The following is a 26,392-nucleotide window of genomic DNA, read 5'->3' as shown; positions in this document are numbered from 1 at the left end:
TATCTATCATATCTGTAACGCTTTCGCGATTACTAAATGATCCTGCAACGAAGCGCGCTGCTCTCCGTTGGATCTTCTCTATCTCTTCTATCAACCCTATCTGGTACGGATCCCACACAGATGAGCAGTATTCAAGCAGTGGGCGAGCAAGTGTACTGTAACCTACTTCCTTTGTTTTCGGACTGCATTTCCTTAGGATTCTTCCAATGAATCTCAGTCTGACATCTGCTTTACCGACGATTAATTTTATATGGTCATTCCATTTTAAATGGTTCAAATAGTTCTGAGCACTATCGGACTTAACATCTGAGGTCATCAGTCCCCTAGAACGTAGAACTACTTAAACCTAACTAACCTAAGGACATCACACACATCCGTGTCCGAGGCAGGATTCGAACCTGTGACGGCAGCGGTCGCGCGGTTCCAGACTGAAGCGCCTAGAACCACTTGGCCACAGCGGCCGGCTCCATTTTAAATCACTCCTAATGCCTGCTCCCAGATAATTTATGGAATTAACTGCTTCCAGTTGCTGACCTGCTATATTGTAGCTAAATGATAAAGAATCTTTCTTTCTGTGTATTCGCAGCACATTACACTTGTCTACATTGAGATTCAATTGCCATTCCCTGCACCATGCGTCAATTCGTTGCAGGTCCTCCTGCATTTCAGTACAATTTTCCATTGTGACAACCTCTCGATAAGCATCATCCGCAAAAAGCCTCAGCGAACTTCCGAAATTACTGAAACATATATCTTTTTATTTCGAAGCGTGAAGCCAAACTGAAACATTTATAGATTTAGCTTTAGAAATGCTTTCATAATAAAATATTTCATCACCTATTTCACCTTCTTAGGGTTGAATTTGGCAAAACATAAAAACCCGTTTTTTTTTTTTTTTTTTTTTTTTTTTTTTTTTTTTATATAATTTGTAGCCGAGAAGTCAAATACCAATTTTCATAGATGTAACTTTAAAAATGCTTTAGTAGTTCTTCAATGTGATTTATTTAGAGAAACATTCACCCACTATTTCACCCCCATAGGGGTTAAATTTCTAAAAACGCGGGAACACGAATTTATTTTATTTCTCGCCGAGAAATCAAATACCAATTTTCCTAATTCTAGCTTCAATATTGCCGTAACAGCAACATATTTTCAAAAAACTTTTCATACAATTTTTCACATCCTTAGGGGTGGAATTTGGAAAAAATCCATTCTTAAACGATGCGTGCAGCATAACAGTAACAGTCTCTCTAAATTTCAACTTTGTATCCTTAACAGTTTGGGCTGGGAGTCCATGAGTCAGTCAGAACATTTTCCTTTGTATATAGAGATTAGTATTTTCTAAGTTCCACCCATTAAAATATGCACGGGATACGCACCTCATCCTAGTCAAAACAGAGATAGAGCAGAATTCTATGAGTTCCGTAATCAACCTGCCGAACTGTACCTTGACCGCCAGCGCAGGACAGATTAAGTAATCGAGACGGCGTGTCTGCAGCGGAAGGTCAGTCAGTCGGCCGGAGATAACACGGTGGGCACAACACGCCGGTACGTTGCCACGGTATTCCGTCAGCTGTGACGCGAGCGGGGTACCGTGCGTCATTCGCTCCGGTCCCTCTGCCTGACGCTACAGATAGCCGTGGCTGCCGCTCATAAGCCCACTGCGCTCTCCCGAGCCACGAACAACAGCATTGACTGTCATTATCCAGATACCGCCAGGACGCGATGCAATTCGTCGAACGGGGTATCGAAAAACTCCTAGATTTCATTCTGGCGCAAGCTACTTCCAAAATTTAAAACAAAATTCAAGTGGTCCTGAGCACTATGGGACTCAAAAAAATGGTTCAAATGGCTCTGAGCACTATGGGACTCAACTGCTGAGGTCATCAGTCCCCTAGAACTTAGAACTGGTTCAAATGGCTCTGAGCACTATGGGACTTAACTTCTGAGGTCATCAGTCCCCTAGAACTTAGAACTACTTAAACCTAACTAACCCAAGGACATCACACACAGCCATGCCCGAGGCAGGATTTGAACTTGCGACCCTAACGGTCGCGCGGTTCCAGACTGTAGCACCTAGAACCGCTCGGCCACTTCGAAAATTTAAAACAGTTAAGATCGATTCTACTGTACGAAAGACGTTACTGTTTATCTACTTTCATCTGTCTGCTTATTGATTCACTATAGCCTCTAGCTTGGTTCACTATAGTACACCACATCATCATGAACAGCAGTTCGTATTTCTTTATTCTCCAGTCTCATTTGATCAGTGCATTATTCCCAAAAGCCTTATGTGACGTCTCACTAATGTGGTCCTTACTGGGGGTAAAAATTATGCCCGCTTCTTCTTTCTAATACACCATTTTGCACTTCGTCAATCCATTTAATTTTTAACGTCCTCCTCCAACACGATTTTTGTACTGCTTCCAGTTTCAGCTTGTCCGTTTACGAACGCTCCAGATTTTACTACCACACCTGCACATGATGACAATCATTATAGTTCCACAAATGACTACTGTTACTACTTCTTGTTGTTTAGATTATCCCTTACTAAAGTTACTATTATTCCACTTCCCATTACCACCATTAGATTTACCTCTACTACGAACACTACTGTCCATTTTATGACGACCTTTACCTTCTAGTTGTAATTTGCTTTTTGTAATGTTTATATTCGTCCATCGTCATAGGACTGGACCTGGATTTGAAAAGAAACAGGCTATTTACAGTGTTGTGTACTACTTTGTACACAGTGATAAGATGAGGTGGGCTACAGATTGGTGCAGCAGTTGTCGTCGTAGGAAAGTTAAAGGGGCAGGAGCAGAAATAGAATGAAATTTTCAGTCTATAGAGGAGTGTGCGCTGATATGAAACTTCGTGGAAGATTAAAACTTTGTGCCGGACGGAGACTCGAACTCTGGACCTTTGCCTTTCGCAGGCAAGTGCTCTACCAACTGAGCTACACAAGCACGACTCACGCCCCGCCCTCACAGCTTCAATTCCGCCAGTACCTCGTCTTCACAATATTCCTTTCTTCCAGGAGTGCTAGTTCTGCAAGGCCCGCAGGAGAGCTTTTGTGAAGTTTGGAAGGTAGGAGACGAGGTACTGGCGGGATTGAAGCTGTGAGGACGGGGCGTGAGTCGTGCTTGTATAGCCCAATTGATAGAGCACTTGACCGCGAAAGGCAAAGGTCCCGAGTTCGAGTCTCGGTCCGGCACACAGTTTTAATCTGACGGGAAGTTTCAGGAGCAGAAATGATTAGCGAACAAGTAAACACGGTAAACATAAGCTTTACTTAACTGGTAGCTTACTTAAAGCATATGAAGACATATTCCAAATAATGCAGCAAGAAATAGAGTCCAGCTAATGTAATAGTAACAAGAGCTTTTCAGGGAGAGGCGCTCTTAAATATCGCATTAGCGATAGTGACAAGGCTGAGATTGGGCTGTGCCTCGGTGGCGACACCATTGTGACTGGTCTGCAGCTCATTGTGAATGGACTGTGTGACTGCCGCCGGCCATCCTGTATCGCTGTAGCAGAGGGCCCTCATGGTACGGAGGCACTCGAGGCGTGGCTCAGCGGGCGCGTGCCATTGGGTCTGCGGATCTCGTACGACCGCTCTCGGGGACTGACAGAAACTTGCATTGCCACTACCAACTGTGGGACGCCAATGCGGTGGCATCGATCTACGATACCATTCACAGTACTGTACGAAGATACGAATATTATGACTCACATACTGGTATGTAAATCACTTCTCTGAGGAGACGGCGAAAGAAATAAATGGAGGAATACTGTCTTTGTACGGGACCTCCAGCGTCAAAAGTGAATAACAGCCACTACATCTCTGTGGCTGACCGTCTGAGTTCATCCAGAGCCAGTATTTCTCCTTGAGGGTTTCATTTTAGCGTCACGGGTCTTTACTGTCGCGACTCCTTGGATTCCATCACTATTCATCATGGGCCTAGCTGTCAATCACAGTTCACGAGTTCAAGTTCCTCAAGCTTATGGCTTTGGAAAAAGTGAACCACTACCTTAATGTTCCCCATTTTTGTTGTGTTCTGCCCACTCGTCTAATACGAGGGTTGTCCAGAAAGTAAGTTCCGATCGGTCACGAAATGGAAACCACTGCGAAAATCCGGTAAAGCTTTGCACAGATGTGTTGGACAGTGTCTCTAGTATGACCGTCGATCGTGTCGCGTCGCTCTTTTCAGTTTTGAGTGAACAGTGAGCGCGTAAAGATGCGTGGGGAATAGTGTCTCCTGCCAAGTACGAGGGCCTGGTTAGAGATTTCGCCTGTGTCATGCAGCCCACATAACACAATTGTCGAGCAGTTCATTTTTCATGCCAATTCTCGACCGCACGCTGCAGGGGCAATGAAGACGCTCCTGCAGCGTTTCTGATGAGAAGTGTTTGATTACCCACAATTCAGTCCATAATTAGCTCCCCCTGAGTCTCATCTCGGCTCGCAAGTACCGCTGGCTATGAAGACAAAATTTTTCCACAGATAACGAGCTGCAGACCAGTGCAGATAACTGTCCAAAAGCACAACCAGCTGCTTTCTATGACGAGGATATTGGAAAGTTGATACGACACTACGACAAAACTCGAAGTTGGAGCAGCGTCTATGTAGAGAAGTAGGTGGAAGGTGTACCTAACTGTTGCAAATAAAACGTTTCTGGAATGAAATTTCCACTCTACAGCGGAGTGTCCGCTGATGTGAAACTTCCTGGCAGATTAAAGCTGTGTGCCGGACCGAGACTCGAACTCGGGACCTTTGCCTTTCGCGGGCAAATGCTCTACCAACTTTTTTTTTTAATCTCATTTTGTTCGCTGTTGTTCGTTGCTTCTGCTCGAGGCGGACGTCGTAAGACATCCGTTTAAGTTCGTTGTTGATCGTTTAGCTCAGTTTTTTTTTTTTTTTTTTTTTTTTCACAGAGGGCTGCTAACCCTCTGACCGAACACGCTGAGCTACCGTGCCGGCTAACCAACTGAGCTACCAAAGCACGACTCGCGCCCCGCCCTCACAGCTTTACTTCTGCCAGTATCTCGTCTCCTACCTTCTCCTACATTCCCTAGGTTGTGGCCAAGCCATGTCTCCGCAACTGCGCAATATCCCTTCTTTCAGGAGTGCTAGTTCTGCAAGGTTCGCAGGAGAGCTTCTGTAAAGTTTGGAAGGTAGGAAACGAGGTACTGGCAGAAGTAAAGCTGTGAGGACGGGACGTGAGTCGTGCTTGGGTAGTTCAGATGGTAGAGCACTTGCCCGCGAAAGGCAAAGGTCCCGAGTTCGAGTCTCGGTCTGGCACACAGCTTTAATCTGCCAGGAAGTTTCAAACGTTTCTGGTTTTCACTTTGGTTTCCATTTCGAGAACGATCGAAACTTACTTTCTGGACAACTATCGTATATGGTGCCTAGGAGACCTGCTTTTTGGGCTCGATAAACAACAGTTCAAGCAAATCGTATTAATAGATTTTTATTACAGTAAGATAAATGGCAATACTTAACTTTGACAAATTACAGTGGTATCGCAAGCAAATGGGAACAGACAAATAAGCAGTCTCTTCAGCATATACATTTCCAATACAGGAAAACAATACATTACCTAAGTCACTGCTGGAGCTCTCGTAGATCGGCTAGACTTCGACTGGGGCTGCGGCCAGGCGGAGCGGAGCTTATATTCTCTAGATGCCGCACCGAGCATTCCGGAGGACGACTGTTCAATCCCGCGTCTGACCATCCTGATTTAGGTTTTCCGTGCTTTCCCTAAATCGCTCCGGGCAAATGCCGGAATGGTTCCTTTGAAAGGGCACGGCCGACTTCCTTCCCCGTCCTAAAGTGATGAGACCGATGACCTCGCTGTCTGGTCTCCTCCCTCCTAATCAACCCAATCCTAGATGCCGCTCCTGTCTCGGTGTCGTCCTAGAGAGGGGTCTGTGAGCATACTGTTGTATGACGTCGTCTCGCAGCCCTCTCCGCTGTAACGTTCTTGGCCGAAGTGCCGGTGCTTGACGTTACGCCGGAACACGTTTTGTCTGTGGAGATGTGCAAAAGGTAGATTCAGCCAGTTTTTTTACATCTTACAACTGGTAGATAACTTCCGCTTCCTGACGACCGACATATAAAAATGTGTGTAGAAACGCTAGGCAGCGTAACGGATATGTTTTAATTTGAAAATTCAGGTAGCATAATATCAGTCCCACCCCCCTTGAACCATGGACCTTGCCGTAGGTGGGGAGGCTTGCGTGCCTCAGTGATACAGATAGCCGTACCGTAGGTGCAACCACAACGGAGGGGTATCTGTTGAGAGGCCAGACAAACGTGTGGTTCCTGAAGAGGGGCAGCAGCCCTTTCAGTAGTTGCAGGGGCAACAGTCTGGATGATTGACTCTTCTGGCCTTGTAACACTAACCAAAACGGCCTTGCTGTGCTGGTACTGCGAACGGCTGAAAGCAAGGGTAAACTACAGCCGTAATTTTTCCCGAGGGCATGCAGCTTTACTGTATGTAGCATGGAGAGCTGCATCAAACCAGTCTCTGGACTGAAGACCACAACGACAACAACAATATCAGTACATATGTACAGGCTCCTGACGTCAATGGCGAGATTCTTGAGAGCTTTGTAGACAACGGCGCTGAATCTATGGTGGATTTCTCTGACAATGTTGTGCCAACAAATCACATATGAGTCGTCACGATCTCGGTGTGTCATTCCGCTTTCACTGACCTCTGCGGCCGTGCAGAATTTGGTTATAAACTCCTATTCTAGCTCATCCCAAGTGACGTGTTCAAAGCCGGACGACACCGCGCGGAACTGCAGAGCACCCCCGGAGTTGGCGCCTTGCCAGTGCGTGAGTGAACGACCTCCACGAGCCGCTGTTTTGTTTCCGATCGTGCCGGCGTATTTTTATGGCATCTGCCACGCAGCGGGCCGCGTAAACAGCGGGAGCGTCGCTGACCCCGTTAGGCGCTGGCGATGGACTTTTAAATCTGGAACTGCCAAACAGCGGGGGGTCGATACGGGCGCGCATCGGCGCCACGCTGTGTCAGCAAACAGCGACCACCGCCGCCGCCGCCGCCGCCGCCTTCCGCCGGACGCTCATCTTGCGGCCCGTGGCGGCGGCTGCCGCCCGCAGAACCGGAGAGATACGGTCGCATATGCGACATTAAAGAGGGATCGAGACAGACCACTAGTTCATAAATTCGGACACCACTAAATTACAGGGATCGTAATACTGCCGTGGGGGATTAGCCGAGCGGTCTAGGGCGCTGTAGTCGTGGACTGTGCGGCTGATCCCGGCGGAGGTTCGAGTCCTCCCTCGGGAAGGGGTGTGTGTGTGTGTTTGTCCTTAGGATAATTGAGGTTAAGTAGTGTGTAAGCTTAGGAACTGATGATCTTAGCAGTTAAGTCCCATAAGATTTCACACACATTTGAACATATTTTTGATCGTAATACTCAGTAACAGCATTTCAGACACAGTGGTCAAAGGACCGCCGTTGTTTCTACAGCGAAATGGCGAGGATAGAAGGTAACCAGTCACGATATGTCCGTTTTCGACAAAAAATTTGTTTTTCCGTAATATCCATTATAATTATCCGGGCTGTTATGCCGTGGTCGGTTGATGATTTCTGTGTTAATTCCCAACGTTTCGTCCTCGTCTGCCGGAGACATCTTCAAGGGGGTCTGTAGCTCGATGCAAGGTCCAACACACCCACTGGCTCGCTACTGACTGCCGCTAAATTCCGTGTCCGCGCGCTCCCCCTGTTTCGCAAGGGGCAGATGACTGGATGATAGGCAACACGCATTACATAGGAACGCTGCAGAGTGCCCACACCGTGTCGCCTCTAAGGGGCATAACCAGTCTTAAACGATGCCCACCGTCGCCAGGGAGCGTAAGCCAAAATTTTGTCTCCAACAAAAGTTGTTCCCCATGAAGTGATCCGTCAGCCCTAAACGTTTGATGCCAAGATTTTGAAACACACTCTATATTTGATCCAATTGGCCTCAACTGCGATCCATTAGCCATTTTTTGCCCCATTTTACATGAATTGCGCCTCCGAAAACGAGAGACTTTTTGGTTGAACACGAAGGTCAATACAAAATATGTCTTACTACTGCGCTTCACAGTATGTTTTCCAGCTGTTGGATATGTTGCCCTTGCGACAAGGCAATTTTTGATCCCATACTCGGCCTTCCACTTCATGTATTTGGACCAGAAAGCTTTTATTGAGTATGTATACAGAGACAACTTGCAGCGGTGCTGATGTGGCTGTCTTTGTTGTTGCAGCGCCACCTGGACAAGGGCTCGGACCTGCTGGAGGAGTGCTCCGGAGAGGCCCGCGGTGGCGGCCTGCGGGAGCTGGCGCGCTCGCTCAAGACCCACCTGCTCGGCTTCAGCGAACGACTCGAGGACACGCGGGAGCGACTCGAGGACACCTCGCGCTGCTTCTGCCTCCTCGACAAGGTCAGCCTAGTTCAGTCTGCGCCAACCCTGTAGGATTTGGCTAACAGTTTGTTCCGTCTTCAAAGGTTATTGTTGAGCCCATTTCATTTTGGACCAACCAGTGTCCCTTCTTCCTTTCGGACTGTACCTTCACAGTTGCTCCATCAGCCTTTCTCCTGTCGTTCTGCTCACGTGGTCTTTCCACGTGTTTCGTGTCGTTCATCCCTTCAGCATTCAGTTCTTCTCTAATTTGCCCATTCCTAATCCGGGCTTATTATGTGCAGCCTATCACTGTTTCTAGAAATCTCATTTCAGCTGTGACTCTGCAAGCTTTCCCAGTGGATATGTTGCAACAAGTCTTCACGGGTTTGCCGCCGGATGATATTGTGCAAATTCCACAGTATTGCCGTCAGTCATCAGTTGTTCCTAGCCACCAGCAAGGGTCAACCACCTGAAAATGTCGGACAGTTGCTCCGAGGCAATATTGTGGAATTTGCACAATATCATCCGGCGGCAAACCCGTGAAGACTGTTTACACTCATTTCAGCTATTTGTATTTTGCACTTATCCCTGTTTGCCAAAACCGTAGTTTCACTACAGAGATGTCACAGCCATAATTTTACAAAACTTTGCTTTTGCTTCCATCCTAACACCGTTCTTTAAGGATCTATTAATAGTGCCACATACAGGGTGAACATTAATAAAACTGGCAAATTGCAGGGACGGATACCTGACTGGGAATGGAGGAGGAAAGGTCCTCCGAACATGTGTCCGGAAATGCAATGTTACCACGGTAGATGGTGCGGAGGAATAACAGTTCCCCTGACCACGTGCGGTGTGTTCCTTGAGTGTTGCAGGCTGTGTGATTGGCGCAGTGTACTGTAAGCAGCAGAATGGCCTGGTGTTCATCTCGGGAACGAGTTGAATACTGAAACTTCCAGGCGGATTAAAACTGTGTGCCGGACCGAGACTCGAACTCGGGACCTATGCCTTCCGCGGGCAAGTGCTCTACCCAAGCACGACTCACGCCCCGTCCTCACAGCTCTAATTGCGCCACTATCTCATCTCCTACCTTCCAAGGTCCCGGGTTCGAGTCTCAGTCCGGCACACAGTTTTAATCCGCTAGGAAGTTTCATATCAGCGCACACTCCGCTGTAGAGTGAAAATTCATTCTAGAGTTGAATACTGTTTCTGTACAACGAAGCAGGTGGAAACAGTCGAGAAGCAGCATAACTATAGCGAAATAAGTACCCTCATAGATACCAACCACACAACATTTCGAGCCGTTTTTGAACGTTTGTGTGATCATGGGTCTGCTCAGACAGGTGGACGTGCAGGGAGGCAGCGGTCCATGCGTACATCAAATTTGGAAGTCGGGGTTCTACAGGACATTGAGCTGAACCCTAGTACAAGCTCCAAATCTGGTGCACGTACAGACCGCTGCCTCTCCGCACGTTCGTCTGTCTGAAAGAACCCCTGATCACACAAACGCACAAAAAGGGCTTGAAATGTTGTGTGATGTGCACAAACACAGTCTCGGTTGGTTCCCGACATGACTACCGGACCATTCTGCCGCTTACAGTACGCTGTGTCAATCACACAGCCTGCAACACACGAGGAACACATCACACGTGGTCAAAGGAATTGTCATTCGTCAGCGCCATCTACGGTGGCAACGATGCATTTCCGCACAACATGTTCGTAAGACCTTTTGTTCCCTCCATTTCCAGTCAGGAAACATTCACTGCTATTTGTCCGTTTTATTAATGGTGGCGCTGTGTACAGTGCGTCGCAGCAGAAATGACCATTATTCAGGGATATCACAGGAACGATCATTCGAAGCAAAAAGGTCTGGTAAACACGACCTCTAAAACGCATACCATAAGAGCTGTGAGCACTTCCTCATCTTCGATACTGAGAAACAAATCTCTTCTACTGCAAGCTCTTTGCTTTCCATATTGTGGGAACAGTTAGTATGGATGAAAACAAAAAAAAATTGTCTAGTAAGCGTGCGGTCTAAAATGCACACCTTAAAAGCGGAAGAGATTTGTTTCTCAGTAGCGAAGATGAAGACACGCTGATAGACCTGAAGATGCAGAACCCACGATCACTAGACCTTTGCTTCGAATGATCGTTTCTGTCATATCCTTGAATACTGACCATTCCTCCTGGAACACCGTGTACATAATTCAGTGATATCGAAACTGATGAAGCTTGTTGTCTATATCTCTGTTATGCTAGCAACTTATTTGGTTATATATATATATATATATATATATATATATATATATATATATATATATATAGTTAAGGCTCACCGGCCATTTGACCATCTTCTCCTGTGCAGATGCACAAACATCGTCCGAACTCTTACGGCGGGGATCGGCGGTAAAGCCACGAGTAATGAGTATAATGGGCAGGGGCACTATGAATATAGCGCGGGACAGTAAGTTGCGAATGTGGGTCTCGCTATCTTCTGTGTCCTCGGTGGCTCAGATGGACAGAGCGTCTGCCATGTAAGCAGGAGATCCCGGTCGGGGCACACATTTTCAACTGTCCCCGTTGACTTACATCAACGCCTGTATGCAGCTGGGGGTATTCATTTCATTCTAACTTATTTGTTTTCCTAAATAATTAAAACTGCTGACTTGTTCAGTTATTCTGTTATTGATAATAGTTTCTGATCTAATTAGCTCAACTCCTTTAAATGCCGCTACCATTGTTTTATTATTTGACATTTCCGTAGTCTATTCTTTGCTCAGCAGGTGCGACTTAGGCGTAGCATATTGTAATTTATTTTCATCGTTAAATACAGTAAGCTGATCGTCTGCAAGAAGGCTGTTTTTGTGCTTCCATGCTGCGATATCTCTAACCCTGCTTCTGTTTCTTGTTTCCATCTTCTTATGATGTCGTCAGCGTATGTATTAAATAATGTTCGTGATAAACTGCATCTTTGCCTGGCACCTTGGTTCACAGGTACTATACGTGGAATTTTTTCACCTGCTTTAATTATTATTTTAGTACCTGTGTACATATATTTCAGCAGCTTTATGACGTGCATAGGATAACCTCTTTTCTTTAGTACACTCCATAGTGTCTTCAGATCGTAGAGCCCGGACGAGCAAGAGCCCGGACGAGCAAAGATTCAAAGCTCCAACTTGCCTCTGAGCGCTCTCTCGTTTTTCTTATTTGGAACTTATGAGAAACAGAGGAGAACCAGGGAAATATTGGTGCTATGAATTTTTCCTCGTGTGTGTTGCTCATTAATAAGAACCAGTTTCAACTAGTCACATAAAATTAAAATACCGTGTACATAACTAAGAATAAAATAAATTCCTGCAAAAAATTAGCATTGTTTTCCATGCCAAACGCTATGCTCGCGAGAAGCGTAGAACATTACAATCTGAAAAGCCGAATTCATAAAGGAACGTGTCACATTGAAATCTTTTGCCAACCTGCATTAGACCCTTACAAATGTCCATTTAGAATTGACGCAGCAGTCAGTCACAGCAAATAAAAATAAATGCAGTAAAGAGACAGTCTAGGTTGCGAAATAAAAATAAAAACATAAAACATAACTTTGCAACCGAGGCTATCTCTTTATATAATTATGAAAACCGGTTGCTGTACCAGTCAGTCGACCATGGAATGGAATAATCTCTGTAATAAATACAGCGTTAAGATAGGTGCCAGGTTTTATAATATAGTTCTACGAACTACGACATTCTCCCGTAGACCATTGTCTTGGAAAACACTCAACAGAATGGGATTTCCCCGTCACAGGCCCCTGATATGGTCGTATCGCATTCGGTGGCGGCTTTTCTTTCCACTTTCTTCTCCCGTTATCGGGCTAATGGAGTCTGCTAGCGCATAGCCTCAGGCAGATAATACTGTCGAGACTCCTCACGTGAGAAGTCACCTCGAAAACCAAAGCAACTTAAATAATTGTTTGACTTTTGTACCAAACTAGTCAGCTGTTACATATTTTACTCATTAATAGATAAAAACGAGTTAACACAGCCAGTTGGGTTCAGTGCATGGAAAAAGCTTTTTACGTGACGAGGTGAAGGTAGAGGGTATTCGATAGACTGAAAAAAGTACGTAATAGATAGCTAAATAATACTGACAAGTAAGAAACGAGACTTGTGAACTTATTGCGTAACACACTTCAAGTCTTTACCCAAAAGGAGAAACCACGAGTTACGTACATCATTTCTAAATTTTTTTAATCTGCCAGGAAGTTTCATCATTTCTAAAGTTTGTCAAAAGAGAATATTTTGAAAATAAGGAAACTAAAATGGAGGAGAGGAACGAATGTCAAGACAAAGGGCATCAGTACAATTGTGTTTCGCAGGAAAAAGGGCATGTAGTATTACGAAGCGGAATGTGTTGCCTACTGTGTGAGGCATTTATTGGAAAGAAGGACAACGAGGATAGGAAAACAATACAACAGTAATCCACAAAAATTTTAAAATGACGAGCAATACGAAGGAAAATCTACGAATTAACTGAGACTCACGCAGAAAAATGTGCTGTACAGTATTAGATAACTGAAGTTCAACGTTAACCTAGAACCGAACAGAAAGTTCTAAAATTGTACGGAATGTCGGATGTTCCCTGCAGAATAGTAGCTGAATGTGTCTGAAATACTATACCTTTGAAGTTTGGATACTGGCGTTACAGGAAAGGAAGCTTTGTGCATAGAATGAGAAATATAAATGCGTTCATAAATCTCGGTGCTGTCATCGCAATGGATGGGACCCGGATCTACTTGTACTCGTATTGTAGAACTAACTAGTATGATAGACTGTTGGAATCAAAAGATGCAGAAAGGCACAAGACTCAAGTAAAGCAAAGCAGGTCTCTGAGAATGTTGGTTGCAGTAAGTATAAAATGATGACTGGTGACTGATCTGGCCCAATTAAACTGAAGCAACTCTCGTTATTTACGTCGGCAGCAGTATATTTCAGTCTCGCTGGCTGTTATCCCTTGCATCTAAGCTCAGCTACGAGTAGTATTTTAATATCTGCAAGTTGAACAATGTACACGTGAAGCAATCAATTACAAGTTGCTTTATTTGTACAAATTTCTTCACTAACACTGAGCCGTATAGCTAGCGTTTAACAGGAAGAAGCCGTCAATGGGGTGGGCAGTGGTCATGTTAAAACTGGACAAACGTATTTGTAAAGAAATATAAAAAAGCTCGTTATTACGAAAAAGGAATGTGCAAGCTATACAAAATGTTTCTTAAACTTCGGATTGAAAACACTGTATAACCATTCTGACGTCGTTCGTAAATGTCAATAAATACGTGTTTCACTAACGGTTAGGTGACGACAAACTGTGATGGGTTGCGGTTATGAAAAGACGTTGTTCCGAAAATGATAGTTTTCTTGAGCATGTAGACTGGTGAAAGATACACTCTGACGCACTGAGTTACGGATTAAATCGCATTGATCCGTGTAACTAAGAGAGCCCACATTATCAACGGATGAACCCGCTGTCCATTAACGAGACATTTTTGGGGCAGCCAAGTTGTTTATAGAGTTCACTAGCCTCTTCTCGTGGTACCATCACAGTATTTACCCGTACTCGTCAGGTAGCCTAATTGCACTGTGCTAAGTTGAGGGTAGTAGCGTTCTCTTTTGTTCTCATCGCTCTCTAATACGAATAAAGTATTAGTAAAAATCTTCGTGCTGTGTTGAATTGTAACAGGAAAGCACGGAAATTGTAGAAGGCAAGATATGAAACGAGATACCAAGATCTAGCTGATCCATTCCTCAAATGCTCCGGTGTCAGGCGTGATGCGAATTCAGTTAGTAAGATTTTCTTTTTTTCTGGAGGAGGCAGCTGCCCCTTCTGGGTACGACCATGGTTCGGGGTCGATAAGGGTTTCCTTTTTCGCTGAATACATCGATCCGCGTTCTATTGGAAGTTGGGTGTGTAAAGGAATGAACTTTCAAAGTGGCGAAAAGCATGTAGTAATTGAAAACTGTGTATGAAACTCACTGTTTGTCATGTGTGCGCATTAACGCCATTAATATTATTTATTTGAATACTGAAGCGTTGTCTGCAATAAACGGAAAGTGGTTTTCATCCTCGTGTGAAATATATACAGTTATTGTTTAGTAGCTTTCCCGACTTATAAAGAACAACGTTTTTAAACAGAGAACTGGAGTGTGGCAGGAAACAGAACCAGAAGCTTTTCCCGCCAGAAACAGAACGCCTGAGAAGTTCAGTCAGTCGTGATGTTTTTACGTCGTGGCACAAGTGACAAACTGTCGGCCATTGTGAGGGTAATAGCGATCGAGGAATACCGTACGAGGTCAATGGGCTCTCTGTATGAGTAATTTATTTCCCCCACTTTAAAAGTTCGCTGCAGTTCCGTCGTTTGATTATGTCGCACACGAGCACGTCAATTGTTGGTCCACAGTAGGCGGCATTCTTTTCATGCTGCCGCGCGGTTCTTTTTCATGTGCGCCTACAGTGTTGTGCCCACTGCCAGGTAAGTCCGCGGCAAGCAAACTGAGTGCTACGATTCGTTGTTTTGTTTCTGTGCTTGTAGTGGGAGAATGTTGAAAATGGATGCTTTAGCACGTTTCACAGCTTTCTGGAGAAAGGTAATGCTATTCATATTGCAAAAATAAAAAAAAGACTTAGTATCCATCCAGTAATGTGAGTCCAAAGTTCTAATTTCTAGAAATGTTCAAGTTAGCTAGATGTATACTGAAATGAAAAACAATTTTCCTTTTGCCAGTGGGTATCGTGCTTACATTTCTTGAAGGTAAGACGTATTTTGTCCGATTTGGCATGTGTTGCGATAACGCTTGTCGGCTTTTCATTACTGGCGAACGAAGCTCCACTTAGAATTTGCTTGTTTTCGTTAAGAGACGCCTAAACGGTCAATATTTTCGGATGTACAGTAATATTGGGAAGGGTGGAGAGGTAGTGCAATGATTTACGCTTATCAGCAAGTTTTGAAATTATTGCGCTACCAGGGAAATTCTGTGCCGTCTGTAGGCAGTATTAAGAATATCCTTTCCAGTCGTTCACGTGTTTCGTTGAAGTACAGCATCTAGGCTACTTTGTGTTCCCTGTTGTGTTAACCTGCAAAAATGAGTTCAAAAAAAATAGAAAAGTCGTCCGTATTAGACTGCGTCTAAATGTACAAACCATTGTCGACATTGTGGGATGTTAGGGCAGATGAACATAAAAACCGGAAAATTAAGAATGACTCTTTCGAGTTGTTGCTTACTAAATACCGATGGAAGTCCGTCTTTAAGAACCAACGTTTTTACAGTAATATATCAGTGTTGAACTATAAACGTGTAAAAAGTTCTAATAATTATCTTTCTCGTTCAACCTCTGTTCCTGCCACAAGTTTCAGAAAATAGTAAACTTTCGGACGTGTGTTGAATCTTACTATTGAAAGAGTACTCTGAATATTCGATGGCTTGTTCCTAACTTGGAAAAATTAAATGGCTTTTAATTTGTCGGTAACTTGTAACAAAGATTGCAAACAGAATACAGTTATTCGTGAAATGATATCCTGCGTCTGCTGGTGGCAGAAGTGATTTTGACATAGGCATCGCCGTTGTGAAATCTGGAAACTGTAAGCCCAGACATTCCATAAAAGCTTCAAGATATTCGAGACAATGTTTGCGGAAGTGGCTGTACTCGAAGCCGTGAATATTTCACTCTATGATTACTTGCATCTCGTTTACCAGAAGTATTACACATACAATCTTTAACCTCTGTTTTGTGACGCTGTCAGTCAGTACGACGACAATGACGTCACATAACACGCCTGTTTTATAGTATTTGCACCTTGGTACCCGCGGCAGCATGAGGGTTTTGGGCGTCCAAGTTCTTGTTATTAACGCCTTCAATATATTAAAAACTTGAAAATATCAGTGCATAGTATGAAAATGGGGGTGTTCATCGGGGACGTAAATATAACTGCAACAAAAAGATCTTCATGACATTCACAGTGTGCGCAAACTCACAACCGAACTGTCACCTTACAACCTAAACCAGACTACGAGAGAAGCTATGGATCAATCTGTCGCCACACTTTTGTCTTCTATTGCTTGCTGAACGTCGGGTTTGGAATTTCGACCCTCTTATGAAATATTAGGGGCGTCCATGTTAACGTGGACATTGTATACAAAGTCCAGAATTTCTCTTCAACTTAATTAATTTAGAGACCTTCATTCTAGCATATTCTAATGATTTTTTTGCTGAGGAGCTTATCAATAATAAGAAATTAGCGGAAATCCTTTCTGATTACACTTGAGCAGAGGTTATTAGTTTGCGATTTAATGCAACTACTTCTGACATCCAACAAGGGGCAATAACATTTAAATTCTCATCCGTTTTTAAAGATGTGAATTGCACTTCAAAACATCATCAACATAATATGTAACAATCCATACCAGAAAATAGAATTATATCAGACGGTACCTGCTTTTCTTTCTATACGTTTTTATGTTACCCTCGGCTACCACAGTAAAATTTTGTCGTCGCTATTACGGGCCATAATTCATATCGTGAAACTGTAGGGTAAAAGATCTTTCTTTCTACCGTAGATATTTGTTAACAAAAAATTGCCAGTTTGTTGTGGTTACGCGATAATAGCCCTGTCTGTGTCTTTCTACACTAGTAGTGCCGCACAATTCTTTTTGCTAGTCGTTTGCGAGAGCTTTCAAACGTGTATGTAGGTAACATTACTACTCCCGTGTCATCGCTGCCCTCTATCGGCACGGATCGAGTAGGGGAAGAACAAACGACATGACGTTTACATTTGTCTGCTCTTTGGATATCGAAGCAAACAACGCCAGTATCCTCCACCAGCGCAGAGCGTGTGTGATGATTTTCGTTGCCAGTTGCTCTGTGCTAGCGCTGTGGTTGTGTTTGTGTTTTTACCCGGACGTCGCTTTTCTATCCCTTGTTTTTTCCAGTGCCATTACTCAAGTGCTCGTTACATTCTGCTTGGTGTACACATTCTTTTTGATGAGAAGTGACAAAATGTATGTTTCTGCAGCTGAGAAGTTCGATGAGATGGTTTCTGTTGAGCGAAGTGACAACGCGAAGGATATATCGTTTAAAGTCGCCGTTGTCTGTGGCGTGAGTGTTTCCGAGTATTTTTAGTAGTGTTATCAACATGAAACGCGATTTTTTTCGTGTTATTACATAATTCAGTCATTCGACAGGACAGTAAAGCTCTATTGTAGTTAAAAGACCTGATTGCTAACTAATGTTATCTAATTTTTTCCCATTCAACACGCTTCTAAAATATTATTTGAACAGTTTTAACCATTGTGTTGTCTCGAACAAGTGGAAAAACTGTGCGAGAGTCGGTTACGAGAGCGTTTTGTAGATAAATCTAAAGTTCCTGTCGTGTTATTACCATGATCAGTAACCGTGAAAGTGTATTGCTGACATAATGTAGCCTTGTCTGACAACTGTATTGCACTCGTTAAATGCTATTAGATAGATAATCAGCTGGGACATACTTCGACGTGTTGAGGTCTTAGCATCAGTAGAGTAAAATTCTGGAATGCATCTTCGGCATTAGATTTGGCGACCTACCTAAAGTCACTCTTTTGCATGTTATCATTGAGGGCTTTGACAGTGCATGGCAACTCATGTCATGACCAGACGATGACGTCATAAGCATATGGTCATATATATGGTGGCCATTACGTCACTTCATATGTTGACAAAACGAAAAACGTGGTGAAAAAAATGGCTCTGAGCACTATGGGACTTAACTTCTGTGGTCATCAGTCCCCTAGAACTTGTAACTACTTAAACCTAACTAACCTAAGGACATCACACACATCCATGCCCGACGCAGGATTCGAACCTGCGACCGTAGCGGTTTCGCGGTTCCAGATTGTAGCGCCTAGAACCTCACGGCCACTCCGGCCGGCAAACGTGAACAACACGTGAAACTATTGCATGCTAGTTACGGTAAGGGGTTACAAGTGTACAGGCAGCCACGCATTAAATTATAGGAAAACCTGTTAAATGCTCATGTTTTTTCCGGTCTTGATTCACAAAACCTTTCCTTCATACCGGTTGACGCTATCAGTTTCAACGACGTTTAAACGACTAACCTGATCGTCTCAAAGTGCTGCGGCAGTGGTCTTGAGGAATGCTCGCCGTCTGAATTCAGACGGTTTCAACTTCTGTCGCTTTCCACATACTGTGCAGAAAAACGGAACTGTCATTTCAGTTGAAGCTGTTAAATTTGACTCGACTATAACAGCCAAGGCAGCTGCCAGAAGGTGTTCATAATATTGCCACGAGGGCAGCGAATTGGGAGCATTGCAAGCTAAGAAGTGTCTACACTATAATTGTTGTTTTCCCTGATTCGAAAACTGAAGACTTGTGGGTAAATCATGCGTCTACATACAGCCTTGAATGTTTCTGCGCTTAATTTTTCTCGGCAAAAGTATAGTTTCTGCCTTTTTTACTATGTTTTTCACCAATCTCTTTATACTTTCATATCGGTAATTATTTCATTTAAACTCCTGTAAAATTAAGAGGATTGATATTTGTCACTGCCGTGTGCGTTACAGATTCACGTAAGTGGTGGTGGTGAATGTGGTTATTGAATAACACAGCATCTCGCATGTTATTTCACTGAATGAACCACGCGGTGAACTGGAAGTTTGGCAAAAATATTTAGAAAAGGCTGTATACATACGAGTTTACTGAACTTCCTAGTTTTACAAATAGTGCGAAGTTATATACGTTTAAGTCATCACGCCACATGACGCTTTCCGATACACAAGATCATGAGGAAATTTAACTATCTTAACGCTCAGTTTATGTAATTCGTATATTTTTTCTCAAAATAGGTTTACTTTTGTTTTTTAAAAGGAAATACCACGCAACCAGTGGTTCTACAGTGATTATCACAGGATTTCGTATGTCTTTCTTCGTCGCCTTGCCTTTGCAGTCTTTGCTTTTAATATTCTACAAGCAAGATTAACATTCATGTAATTCGAAGTACTCTCATAAGACTTTTGAACATATTCATTCGTCCTTTGACCATTTGGATCAACAGTATGTGACATGTCAGATACATTAAAGTAATAATCACATAGGTATGCAAAACATGAAGTAAGGTCGGATTAGGACGACGGGCCAATATCTCGGTCTAGGCCTTTTTAATGGAATCACCCTAACATTCGCCTTAGTAACTTCAGTGAATGCTATATTGGGTCTGCTGAAAAGGCCATGGCCGAATTCCTGCCCTATCCTCGCATTCACCGAGCCTATTTATACTTTATATATGTTACACAGGGTGGCCAGAAACAGCATGAAAAGAGTTGCAGGGCAAGTTGTGTTGAGAGAGAAGTATTCAGAAAAAAAAATCGGTACGTTGCGCTGTTTCAGTTATTTAGCATTGAAGTCAGGCAATCAGATATTCTCATGTGGAAATTCTAGTTACCTCAAACCGGAGATGCGTAGCTTTTGCTCTCCTTGCTTATATTTATCATTTCCGAAAGAGGCACACGTAACTGCCGATGAGCGTTTCAGTGATGATTTAAGGACTCCGCAAGTCTTTGATTTTGCGCGCGGAGCTACCCAATTGGCTAACTTGAGTGCTAAATGTCTGAAGCGGCGCAACGTATTGAATTTTTTCTTAACAATTATTTCCCAGAACAACGTCCCCTGGAACACCCTTCCGAGTTTCTCGGACTGATTCTTACCACACTGTAAAGATATACAGGGTGTCCCAGCTATCTTGTCCACCCAAAATATCTCTGGAACAATAACAGCTATTGGAAAACGACTTTCACCGGTATCAATGTAGGGCTGGGCCCCGTGAATGTACATATTTGGAAACATTCTAAATCGAAAGCATGTGTGTTTTTTAACACAAACATGTTTTTTAAATGGACCTCCTATATTTTTTCTTCAGCAATCCATAGCATGACAAAGCACATACACAATGGCGTTGATTGCATCGCAATATTCCCATTACATCCCGAGATATTAAGACGCGAAGTTGACGCTTGAAACACCCGACATGCGCTGCTAGCGCACGTCCTGAGGCTCAGGCGTGAACCCCATGCTGCCCGTAATCGCGATGTGATTGACATGCGTAATCACACCTCCATACCTCTCAAGAGGTCCGAAACAACGGTAAAACTTTTAGTCCACTTGCTCGTTTCACTAAAACCATCAACATGAATTTTACTATTACGAGTGAATGATTAACTGTCACTTGCACTAGATCTACAGTAAAGTAAAGTAAAGTTTTAACGTTGAACGGCATTACCTTTTTAGTAACGGATTAACGATAAGCGAAGTTAACTTTGTGACTAACGTTGCGGTACACAGATATGTTACAGAACCGTATCACCCCTAGCCTATGGGATAAATACCTGCTGGAATGTACGACGTAAATGCAGGATGGCAGCAGACCGTATTATTCGTTTCGGACCTCTTGATAAGTATGGAAGTGTGATTACGCATGTCAATCACATCGCGATTACGGGCAGCATGGAGTTCACGCCTGAGCCTCAGGACGTGCGCTAGCAGCGCATGTCGGGTGTTTCAAGCGTCAACTTCGCGTCTTAATATCTCGGGATGTAATGGGAATATAGCGGTGCAATCAACGCCATTGTGTATGTGCTTTTGTGTTAAAAAAACACATATGCTTTCGTTTTAGAATGTTTCCAAATATGTACAATCATGGGGCCCAGCCCTACATTGATACCGGTGAAAGTCGTTTTCCAAAAGCTGTTATTGTTCCAGAGATACTTTGGGTGGACAAGATAGCTGGGACACCCTGTATATTATTTATGTAATGTATCTGTCATGTCCTATATTGTTGTGCCGGCCGGTCAAAGTAAATAAGACGCGCATGATCGAATTGGACTGAGCGTCAGTTTTCTGAGGTTTCCACTACCAGTGTTGCTTCAGCACAAGAATAGTTGCATTCTCGTCGGCTAATCGACGATGTTCTCTTGTATTATCCAATAACTTCCTTAAGCCTTGAATGTGTCAGGTCTGGTTCTCCGTTCAGAAAATTGGCAGGTTTTTGCGTATACACTGTTTTGCTTGATCGTTTCCACTACTTACGTAAGTAACCTAAAACAGCTAGTGTATCCAGTCCGGATATAATAAAACATGAAAGGGACACATCGAAACACGTGATGATTCATTTGGTGCATCTAATGTCTAGCAGGGAAAGGTGTGAAGAACCGAGTAACGCAAATTCAATCGCGTAATACAGCTGTGATGACAGAACTGTCGATGCTAGACGAGAAACTTCACCTTACCCGCTGGGCCAGAGATTTTTCCGTACTTGCAAACCGCACGATTTTCCCTGCGCTACTCTTTCCCATTTTGTTTTCGACGTTTGTAGTTTCCAGTCATTTTTTGTTAAACTAAAAAATTAAAATTCCATATTGCAAAAAATATAATGAAAGAAACATGAGCTCAGCCCTAAAGTTGTTACACTGCTCTTAAGACATACATTGGAAGTAGGGAAGTAACAAGGCCGACTTGTGCCTTGTTCTGGATGGCAAGACGGGTGTTCTTTGTACACTCCCTAGCTCAAGATCTGTTGAAGCCGGTAGAGGTGTGTGATTCAGGCCCACGAGTGTTTTTGCGTCCGGCCACTGCCAACATCGGCGATTTTCGTCTTTCGGGAGACGTGTTGCATGTTAACAGAGCAAATGACAATTAACAACTAAAAGAATGTAAACACGTACACCAACCGACACGAAACACCTTACAACAGTTGCGATCAGCGACGGCAACAATCGCCTGCCCACTGAACTCGACAATGAACCAATGGCTACGCTATACACGGTGCTGTTCGCTTGTTTGAAATGTTTTCGAATTCCACGCAAATGTCTCATCTTTTAAAACATCTGCCGAAAATAAAAACTTCGCCATAGGCCCGAGCCTACCTGGCATCTGCGTAAATCCGGTCCTGTCTTATTGCTTGACACTTTTTTCCCTGAAAGTTCTTTCGGCTAAGTTAATTTTGCAATGGAGAACTGGTTAACCCTTGATAAGTACAATCTTCGATCTCACCCGACTGCAGTTCCCCGTAAGGTGGGTGGAAAATGGGTAAAAGATAGTTGACTCCCTGCCCCCATTTCATTTCTCCTAATTGGTAGGCGGTCAACCTGTACTTAATACACATCACAAGAAATCGTCTAAGAGGTTCCCTTTGTCTAATAAAGGCTTTTAGAATTTACCGTGCACTTTTGTTTATGTTACGAAAACTACGTTAAATATGCCGCGAATGTAAACATTAGGCTACACTACAGGCCTGTAAATTATCTCAAGCTTTATTTGGCGTTCACATTCGTTAGTGTCGCCAACTTCATCTATTACCTTTCAACTTAAACTAGACCTCGGGCGACGTCACCGTAATCAGTTTCTCAGGGTGTTGGGGGAGGGGTAGACCAATATCTTTGCCGCCAGAAAGGTGCATTGTTTGGTGTGGTGCCTGCAGGCGTACGAGTGGGCTCTGGAGACGATGAAGTACGTGTCGCGCGTGAAGACTGGCGAGGCGGCGACGGCGGAGCAGGGCCTGCAGCTGCTGCGCAACCTGCGCCAGTACCTGATGGCGCACCCGCCCATCGCGGAGGACCACTTCCACGAGATGCTGGCGCTGGCGCGCAAGCTCGCCAACGACAAGCTGCTCGAGCAGGCCAAGGTAAGCCACGAGAGAAGCAGCCCACCTCCTAACAGTATAGTACGCCAACAGTTCTTGTGTGTGCGTAGTGATGGAAACTTGTTGTTGTTGTTGTTGTTTTCAGTCCTGAGACTGGTTTGATGCAGCTCTCCATGTTACTCTATCCTGTGCAAGCTTTTTCATCTCCCAGTACCTACTGCAACCTACATCCTTCTGAATCTGCTTAGTGTATTCATCTCTTGGTCTCCCTCTACGATTTTTACCCTCCACGCTGCCCTCCAATACTAAATTGGTGATCCCTTGATGCCTTACAACATGTCCTACCAACCGATCCCTTCTTCTTGTCAAGTTGTGCCACAAACTTCTCTTCTCCCCAATCCTATTCAATACTTCATTAGTTACGTGATCTACCTATCTAATCTTCAGCATTCTTCTGTAGCACCACATTTCGAAAGCTTCTATTCTCTTCTTGTCCAAACTATTTATCGTCCATCTTTCACTTCCATACATGGCTACACTCCATACAAATACTTTCAGAAACGACTTCCTGACACTTAAAACTATACTCGATGTTAACAAATTTCTCTTCTTCAGAAACGCTTTCCTTGCCATTGCCAGTCTACATTTTATATTCTCTCTTCTTCGACCATCATCAGTTATTTTGCTCCCCAAATAGCAAAACTCCTTTACAGCCTTAAGTGTCTCATTTCCTAATCTAATTCCCTCAGCATCACCCGACTTAATTCGACTACATTCCATTATCCTTGTTTTGCTTTTGTTGATGTTCATCTTATATCCTCCTTTCAAGACACTGTCCATTCCATTCAACTGCTCTTCCAAGTCCTTTGCTGTCTCTGACAGAATTACAATGTCATCGGCGAACCTCAATGTTTTTATTTCTTCTCCATGAATTTTAATACCTACTTCTTTAATACCTACTTTTAAGTGGAAAGTCTACAGAATGGCACTGATAAAACGTCCAGGTTCGGCAACTTTTGCCACTTGAATAATAGCCAACTTTGTAACTCATCATTCACTGATGTCGTATTAGGTAATGACTTCTCACTAAATATAGGTAACAAGTATCCATTGCACCAAAGGAAGTAAACATAATTGTTTGAAGATCTCGCTCACAGGCGTCTTTCAGCCTAATCCTAGTATTGTACACCTCGTAAATTGTCACACGAACTGTACACTAGGGTCACATTGAACCTCAGTCATTTGCTAGAGAAACTGTCTGGATACAACGAAATAAATCTCAGGTGAACAGCCTGGTATGAGGTGCATAGGACACAATATTTCGGCAATCGACCACGTTGCCGTCATCAGGTGCGCTGATGTACTGACCGGCGGTGGGCCGGCGCCATATATATATATATATATTATATATATATATGCAGCGTCCGTTCTCCCGCCGTCTGGGCGCTGCGTCCTAGGTCTTCTCGTTCAGGAGGGTCTGCCGGCACCGCTCTCGTTATTCTTCCCTCCTCCCCCGAAGTCGGTACAATCTGGGAAATACCCTTTTTCTTCTTAATGCGGGTGATTGCGGGTTCCCACGCCTTGCTAAAGATGTAACCGCTGTCACGATTTAGTTGTGGCTACCTTACTCTGATCTCTATAGCTTCTTTGATGTCACAGTCCCAGATTTGGAAGTCTGTGTCAGGACTTAGGTTTGGTCATAATCTATGCTGTGGATTTCCGACAAGCAATGCTCAGCGATTGCCGACTTACTGGGCTGTTGCAATCTAGTGTGCCATTGATGTTCTCGGCATCGGTCCTCAATGGTATGTATACCTGAATATAGAATACAGTGTGTTTCAGAAACAATCATCCGATTTAAAAAATAACTATTGTGTTATTTGAGATGTGTGTGAACATTGAACTATTGGAAAGAGCAAACTTGGTCCACTTCAGTTCTAGTAAAAATGGTGCTGGGACAACAGAAAGCGTTTTGTGTTCTATGTTTAGCGCAGTGCGACTGCGTGACTTCTGTATTAGGTCTGGTGTGGATCGTCCGAGAGCATTAGACGATGGCATGAACAGTTCCGAGAAACAGGTTGTTTGTGTAAAGGCAAATCGCTGGCCCGTCCCTGAGTGTCTGACACAGACGTCGAATACATCCACCATAGTTTCACAAGAAGTCTGCAGAAACATGCTTAAGTTGGAGACTGCCCTCCGTTATCAACAACAATGAATGAACTGAGACACCGCATACGTCCTATGTTATCGGCAATTGGCAGGCCTCTTCTGTTAGGGGCAGTTGTGTTCCAGCAGTGGTCACTCTTACTGTGGATGACTGTTTTGTTTTCTTCTCCGCCGTCTGAAGATTCGACAGACTGATCAGTTTTGTCATTGCCCACAATTGCTGCAGGAACATCAGCTTCAGAATGACTTAAATCACGGAAGTCACTCATACCACTCTCACGATTGAATCCCTCTAAACAGTCCTTACCGTGTAGCATCTTCCGTTAGTAAAATGCCGTTCCTACGTGCCATTTCCACATAACTGTAATTCACACTCGGCAACGTAACACGTACGCAATGTGAATATGTGTCACAGTGACCATTCAAAAAATATTGGTCAGATTGATTAAAACAACAAAATCTCTCCATAGCCAGAATACACAGGTGTACACTTGTAGGGTTAACCATGCCTCATGTATCAACAATCCATCTCAGTTTGAGAGCAAAGGGGGTATTCACAAGTACGACACCTGAAGAAAAAATGATCTGCATTACTTTTTAATGAATTTAACTTCGGCACAGAAAGGGGTGAAATATGCAGCTATAAAGCTCTTCGACCATATACTCAGGGAAATAAAAGTCTGACAGATAGAAGTGTTTTCAGATGTAAATTAGATATTTCTCCTTCACATCCTGAACAGAAACTGTCTGTTTTACAGAAGCAGCCTGTATATGGTCACACGCGTAACCAAGCAGCCGCGGAATGGACTCATCCACGGGCATAGAAATAATTTCGAGTCAGTGAAATTTGGCATTGTCAAACTGTGCCACGCAATAATTTGAAATGTTTTTTTCATTTACGAAAGTCTTAATCACATTTGACAGAACTATGACAGTCAATCGGTTTCGACAGAAACAGTTCTTGTCATAAAAGCAACACCTAAAGTTACCATCTGGCGCTTATAATTAGCTGTTCCTAATTTTTAGGAGACACTGTCGAACGGTAGACGGACCATTTTGCAAAGATGCAGTTGTCTGTCATGAAACAGTACCTGTCAAGCTTAGGTATTTTGTGTATGATAAATTTATTA

At 43.6% G+C, this 26,392-nt stretch overlaps 1 protein-coding gene across 1 annotated transcript in view; it reads left to right on the top strand.

The window, feature by feature from the left end:
• Positions 1 to 26,392, top strand: part of LOC126481741 (puratrophin-1-like) — a 728,422-nt gene that overhangs the window by 688,264 nt on the left and 13,766 nt on the right. Inside the window, exons 9-10 of the mRNA XM_050105696.1 lie at positions 8,285 to 8,461; positions 22,935 to 23,138. Of these exons, the coding sequence (XP_049961653.1) occupies positions 8,285 to 8,461; positions 22,935 to 23,138 (381 nt within the window). The remainder of the gene's footprint in view (positions 1 to 8,284; positions 8,462 to 22,934; positions 23,139 to 26,392) is intronic.

This window comes from Schistocerca serialis, chromosome 5 (assembly GCF_023864345.2).
Source record: "Schistocerca serialis cubense isolate TAMUIC-IGC-003099 chromosome 5, iqSchSeri2.2, whole genome shotgun sequence".
Taxonomy (NCBI): Eukaryota; Metazoa; Arthropoda; class Insecta; order Orthoptera; family Acrididae; genus Schistocerca; species Schistocerca serialis.
Note: the sequence above shows the minus strand (reverse complement) of the source record. Positions and strands in the feature narration are given on the sequence as shown.